Here is a 6,611-nt window from a genome sequence, read left to right on the forward strand (position 1 = left end):
CCTGCTCCACTCAGAGGACTGTGGTGGTGTCAGGCTCCCTGCTCCACACAGAGGACTGTGGTGGTGTCAGGCTCCCTGCTCCACACAGAGGACTGTGGTGGTGTCAGGACGACATCGAGCGTCAAAACTTTCCTCGAGTGTTCGCATGAGCTCGTGCGCTGTGGCGAGCCCTGAACAAGGAGCAGCTGAAAGAAAGACCGGGCTGTTTCTTCTCAAAAGTCTAAATGTTAGGACAGATTTCATTCAACCTTTATTTAAACAGATAAATCACATTGAGCCTCAAAGACTCATTAACAAGTGAGACCTGTTTGGACAGACAGAGACAGGTTAACTGGACACATGGACGAGTTGGAGGAGAAAACACTTCCTCTCAGACTTTTTTTCCTGCCTGAGAGAAGGACTAACATTAAAGAACACCTGTCACAAACAAGCACATAGTGACGTAGACATGCTGCGGGGGGGTCAACATGTTCAGAGGTGCTCTCTCTCCAGGGCACTAAGAGTTCTGATGGGACGATCAGTCCGTGTCCTCCGGGCAGATCCATAAACATTGTTGAGGAGTGGCCACGAGTAACGTCTGACAATCCAGAGTCCTGACGTGATGACACAAGTTTATTCAGCTGGTTCAGCTGGTTATCAGCAGGAAACTCCTCAGGGAGATTATTTTTGAGATTAAGAAATATCCATTTTTTTATTTAATTCAAAGAAAAAAGAAATATTACAAAATATAATCACAACAATTGTAAATAGAATATTTTTATGAATACATAATACAAATTTTTAAATGCTTTCCTCCTATTTTAACAGTATTATTAATAGTTAAACAATAAAACATATTTTATAGAACTTTGTTCAGTATTTTTCTGTTCTTTATTTACTTCATTTTACTTTTGTACTTTATTTGTTTTATTACTGATATAGCAAGGGACGGCCGTAAACAACTACCTAGTCAGGACCAGTTGTCCCTTTGGGGACAAAGCCTGGTCCTGATGTGGTGGGATGCAGTTGAGTTTAGGACAGGGTCAGCGCTGACTGACATGAATGGAAGTTGATATACAGTCCCAATATGAATAGAAATGTGTGCTGTTTGCAGATGATGTGATCGAACAGGTGGAAGAGAACTTGGAGAGGTGGAGGTATGCAGTTGAAAGAAGAGTAATGAAAGTCAGCCGTAGTAAGACGGAGTCCATGTGTGAATGAGAGGGAGGAGGTGGAGCAGCGAGGCTGTGTTCACATGGACGTCAGTAACCGCATCAAACGTTCAGAATGAAAGCACGTCATGTGAACACGTGATCTGTTCGTTTTGTCTGATGGTGAACAACTGAGCTCACTGCTCATGTGCGACTTTGTCATTTCCTCCTGGCTAATGCTAACAATGTTAGCATGTCGGGGAAGTAAAAGTGGTCGGTGAGCGACACATTTCTACTAGAAACTCTGAAAGAGCTCAGCATGATGTGCATGACCTGCAGCTCGGTCAGGGAGCGCAGCGTCTCCACCGTCAGTAAAACCTGCCGCGGGTCCATTTTGGTGCTCAGCTTTGTTTACGTTCATCCTGGAAGTAAACCGGACGTAGAACTTCTTCTTCTGTGATATTTTTAAGTAGAGTTACCACTCTGCACATGTCAGTACTGCTGTTCAGAACAAAGCTCGCCGTGAACAGATTGTGCCCGTGTAAACGATACTTTTGAATTATTTCACCTGAAAACATTTCAATCCGGTCAAAAAAGTTTGCCCATGTAAACAGAGCTTGTGAGGCTACAAGGAGCAGAGGTCCCAAAGGTGCAGGACTTCAAGGACTTGGGGTCCACTGTCCAGGAAAATGGGGAGTGTGGTAAAGAGGTGAAGAAGAGAGTCCAGGCAGGATGGAGTGATGGAGAAAAGTTTCAGCAGTGATTTGTAACAAAAGGGTGTCAGCAAAGGTCAAAGGAAAAATTTACAAGACAGCGGTGAGACCAGCTGTGTTGTATGGTCTGGAGACAGAGACATGGACAAAAAGACAGGAGACAGAACTGGAAGTGACAGAAATGAAGATGTTGAGGTTCTTCTTAGGAGAGACAAGGATGGAGAAGATCAGGGATGAGATCATCAGAGGTACAGCACAGGTTGAACACCTGGGAGATAAAGTTAGAGAGGACATGGAAGTAGTTGGAGTGAGGACAGAGATGGAGGAGGACTCGCTGTGGAGACCCTGAAGAGGGAAAAGCCAAATGAAGAACATGTATGTGTGTTTAAGGTATCTGTCCAACAATTTACTAAAGTCCCAGTGGACTGACTGGATGTGCTGGTCAGCTTCAGCACCATGGATTTACAACTGTGTTCAACACACACACACGCACACACACACACACACACACACACACACACCTTCACAACAGAGAACTGGACAAACCAAACAAACGGTGTAATGCAAAAAGCCCAAACTCCATGTTTTGTATTTGATCACACCAAAAGATTATCGGCTACAGATGCACACCAGATGATGACTTCCTAAAAGTTTCATGAACATCCATCCAGCCGTCCATGCAGCCACAGGTACAACCTGTTTGTGTTCACGTGATGACAAATGAAAGCAGCAGCTGAACTTGGTGATTTTATAATAGATTGGTTGGTAGTTAGTTAGTCACTATTTTGAGGTGTGTGTGTGTGTGTGTGTGTGTGTGTGTGTGTGTGTGTGTGTGTGTGTGTGTGTGTGTGTGTGTGTGTGTGTGTGTGTGTGTGTGTGAGAAAAGAGCAGTTGTGGGCTGGCTCTTGTTTCCACGCTGACGCTCTGAGATAACTCCTCCGCACCGTTTGTTCCTCGCAGCTCCCAGATGGGGTGAACGTGTCCAAAGAAGCTCGCAGAGCCATCTCCCAGGCAGCCAGCGTCTTCGTGCTGTATGCCACCTCCTGGTGAGAAGCTATTCGATTCACCAAATCCCGTCTTGTCTTTTACACGTTTTAAACACAGAAACAAAAAACTGAGTGTTAAAGTTTTTTTCTTCTTCTCAGTGCAAATAACTTTGCCATGAAGGCTAAGAGGAAAACTCTGAATGCAGGAGACGTGCTGGCTGCAATGGAGGAGATGGAGTTCCAACGCTTCCTGGAGCCTCTCAGAGAAGCTCTGGAAGGTGAGAAGGTCCAACACTTGCTGCTAGTGAACACATGTGTCCAGATGTTTTTACATAAGCCTTAAAGCAGCGCTCTGGTTTTCTACAGGAAAATCAACTGTTACAACCGGCAAGGCTCGCTGCAGCCAGGTTGTAATTAAAGGTGGGCATTTCCACCCTCTGCACACCTCAAGCAGCCACAGAGTCAAATGAAAAGGTTAACAGGTTAATTTTCAGTCAGGTCATCTGTCCAGATGACCTGACTGAAAATTGTTGGATTGTATACAGCCTTAGTTAGAGTCTGCAATGACATTCTTCTCGCAAATGACTCTGGTCAGTCTGTAGTCCTGGTACTCCTTGACCTTACCGCTGCATTTGATACTGTGGACCACAGTATCCTTTTAACCCGGCTAGAACACTGGGTTGGGATTACTGGTGCAGCGTTAGAATGGTTCCATTCATACCTGAACAACAGGAGTTTCTGTGTTAATTTTGCTAACACTATCTACTTCAGTGCCTCTTTCCTGCAGGGTCCCGCAAGGCTCCATTCTTGGACCCCTTCTGTTTTCATTGTATCTCCTTCCCTTAGGGTCTATCCTGAGGAAACATGGTCTTTCCTTTCATTGTTATGCTGATGACTCTCCTTTTTATCTGCCGTTAACACCCAACAGTTCTTCCTCCATTCACCCTTAAGCCCCCAGTATACTGCCACGTACGTCCGTTCACGTGTACATACACATGTACTGTACGCAGAGGGTTCAGACTTTGTACTCCAGCGTACACCCCGAGCAGCTGCAGAGCAGCTTCACAGACAAGGGGCGTTTACCTTCGGGACAAATTGAGGTCGCCGATTTGTCATTTGCTGACACGCCTACTGGATTCATTGACAGGTCTGAAAAAAGAAAAAAAAAGCGAGCGCTGGCAGCCTCAGCCACAGCGGTGTTCTGTGTTTATATGTTGTTAATAAAAAGATCTAAAAAAATTATTAAAAAATAAATAAATAAACGGAGCGCTGTGGCTCTACAGCCCACACATCAGACCAGCCCACCAGGAAATCTTCTGACCCTCCCGCAGCCACACTGGACCTGAGTTTAATTCGCTCGTGACAAATTCCTCCATTTCTCAACATTTCAGTCATGGCATCAACGGAGGAGGAAGAGATCTCTGCCTCTTGGCTAAAAAACAAAAGAAAAGGCCAGATCAGGGATGAAAAAGGGGAATTTAATACATTGGTGTCGCATACAAAACAGTCCGTCGCTGGGCAGTTTATTGTGCGACACTGCGTACGCGTATGCGGTTGTAAAAATTTGAGCTTTGCACGGACATGCCCTGGGGGGTACACTCGTACCTTCGCGTACTTGCGTGCGTACTGTACCTCTGCGTATTGACGTGCGCAGCAGTATACTGGGGACTTTAGTTAAAATGTCTTGATGATATCAAGACTTGGATGGCTGCAAACTTTTTGAGTTTTAATGATCAGAAGACTGAGGTCATTGTGTTTTAACCCTAGCTCTGCCACTGTCACTGATCCTGCAAACCTGGACTCCCTTCATCCATATCTAAAACAGTCTGTTACCAATCTCGGGATAGTTTTAGACTCAGACTTTAAGTTTAATAAGCAGATAAATTCTGTTCTTCAAACAAGCTTCTTTCAGCTAAGGCAGATAGTTAAACTCAATTCCGTGCTGTCCAGATCCGACCTTGAAAAATTAGTCCATGCATTTATTACAACTTGGCTGGACTACTGTAACTCGTTTTATGCTGGGGTCAGTCAGGTCTCTCTCTCACGTCTCCAGCTTGTCCAAAATGCTACAGCTCGGCTACTAACAGCAACTCACAGGTTTGAGCACATTACTCCAGTTCTATCCTCTCTTCACTGGCTTCCTGTGCGTGTCAGAGTTGATTTTAAGATTCTTCTGCTGACATTTAAGTGTGTTAATGGCCTTACACCCTCATACCTCTCCGACCTCCTTCATCCTTATACTCCTTCTCGGGCCTTGAGCTCATCAGACCAGCTGCTTTTGGCCGTACCTAAAACCAGGCTGAAGATCAGAGGAGATGGGGTGTTCTATTTCTTATAGGCTCCGCCCTTTAAGTTATCGCAAGTGGGTTTCATCCCATTGCGTGCAGCACTGAACACTTTAGTCCACACCCGCCTGCTGTGTGGGCTTCATCCTAGGTCCGTATAAATTACGGTGCGACCAGGAAATCGGCTCCCATTTTTTCTTCAGCCAGCCAGCTATCTAGCACTGTCAGGAGAACGAAGAAGAAAAAGTTGTCCAACCTTGACCGGCCCCCTAAGGATGCCTGGGTCTCCGCCACGCCAACCTCCTGCCGTCCGGTGAGCTCTTCCTCCCCGAAGAGAAGCAGACGAGCAGCCTTGTTCAATGTAAGTGCCGAGGAGTGCCTTTTCGTGGCGGGCCGCTACCCGCTGGACAACGCCACTGCCTTTTCTAATGTGGTTTTTCCTCGCAATAATCGAATGATTTCCTCAAAAAAGGCCATGTTAGCAGCAGCCCTGCTGAATGTTTTTCTGTGGAGGGTCACTACTTGCTGGACGACGCCACCACCTTTTCTAACGTGTATTTTTCTCGAGGCGAATCAGATGACTCCCTCGAAAAAGGCGTTGTTGGCAGTAGCTCTGCTGAGTGTTTTTTTCTGTGGCGGGACGCTATGGGCGGGACGACGCCAGCGCCTTCTTTGACGCAGAGTCACGCAGTGAATCGAATGATTCCTCCAAGAAAGGTGATGCGGAGCTGCCCCCTCCCTCCTGGAGAGCGTAGTGACGGAAGACGAGTGGCCGAGCGGTTGCTCAGCCACCTCGGATCTTCCCACGTTGGTGACCACACCGCTCCCAGCCCTTGGCGCCCTCCTCTCAGAGCTGCCCAGCATAATCCAGGAGGATGATGGGACTTTCCGTCCCTTGCCTCCCTCCGCCCTGATCGGATGATCTGGCGGCAAGGTTGGCTCCGCCCCGGCTTGTCGCCCTGACCCCATCTGGCCTTCACTGTCCAGCTGTGATGTCATACTGGAACGAGCCTGCAGCTGGGCCCGGCAAGCTGAAGACATCCGTCTCCACCTTCGCCTCCATCTCCAGAGTGGAGGGTTTCACCGATCTGTGTTTTTCCCACGGTCCCTCTCCCCCCCGGAACCAAGCCTAGCGGTGGCACTTGGGGCAAAAGCTTCCAGGATGGACCAGCAACCTGTCCCTCCATGGAAGCATGACCAGATGGTAACAAGGTCTCCAACTGAGCTCACCAATGCTCATTCCAGACGGCCGCAGCGAACAACAACGTCACCCTGCTGTCCTACAGCATCTCTAAGAGGCTGGAAGAAGCAGACCTGCTGGAGGAGACAAAGAGCTCTCTCTGTAAAGCTGCTGATGTCATCTTAAACATGTGCCAACTCTGTGGTCTGCCTGTCCCGCATCGCTGACTGGATGACCATAATCCAGGGGACCACTTGGCTCCGCCTCTCGCCATCCTTGTCCGAGAGGCTGCAGAAAGACCTGCTGGAGGGCCTGCC

General features: G+C 47.6%; 1 protein-coding gene across 1 annotated transcript in view; it reads left to right on the plus strand.

The window, feature by feature from the left end:
* Positions 1–6,611, plus strand: part of pole3 (polymerase (DNA directed), epsilon 3 (p17 subunit)) — a 16,744-nt gene that overhangs the window by 762 nt on the left and 9,371 nt on the right. Inside the window, exons 2-3 of the mRNA XM_037692533.1 lie at positions 2,804–2,889; positions 2,989–3,107. Coding sequence (XP_037548461.1) covers positions 2,804–2,889; positions 2,989–3,107 — 205 coding nt within the window. The remainder of the gene's footprint in view (positions 1–2,803; positions 2,890–2,988; positions 3,108–6,611) is intronic.

Source organism: Nematolebias whitei, chromosome 2, assembly GCF_014905685.2.
Source record: "Nematolebias whitei isolate Nwh7 chromosome 2, NemWhi1, whole genome shotgun sequence".
In the NCBI taxonomy this organism is placed as follows: Eukaryota; Metazoa; Chordata; class Actinopteri; order Cyprinodontiformes; family Rivulidae; genus Nematolebias; species Nematolebias whitei.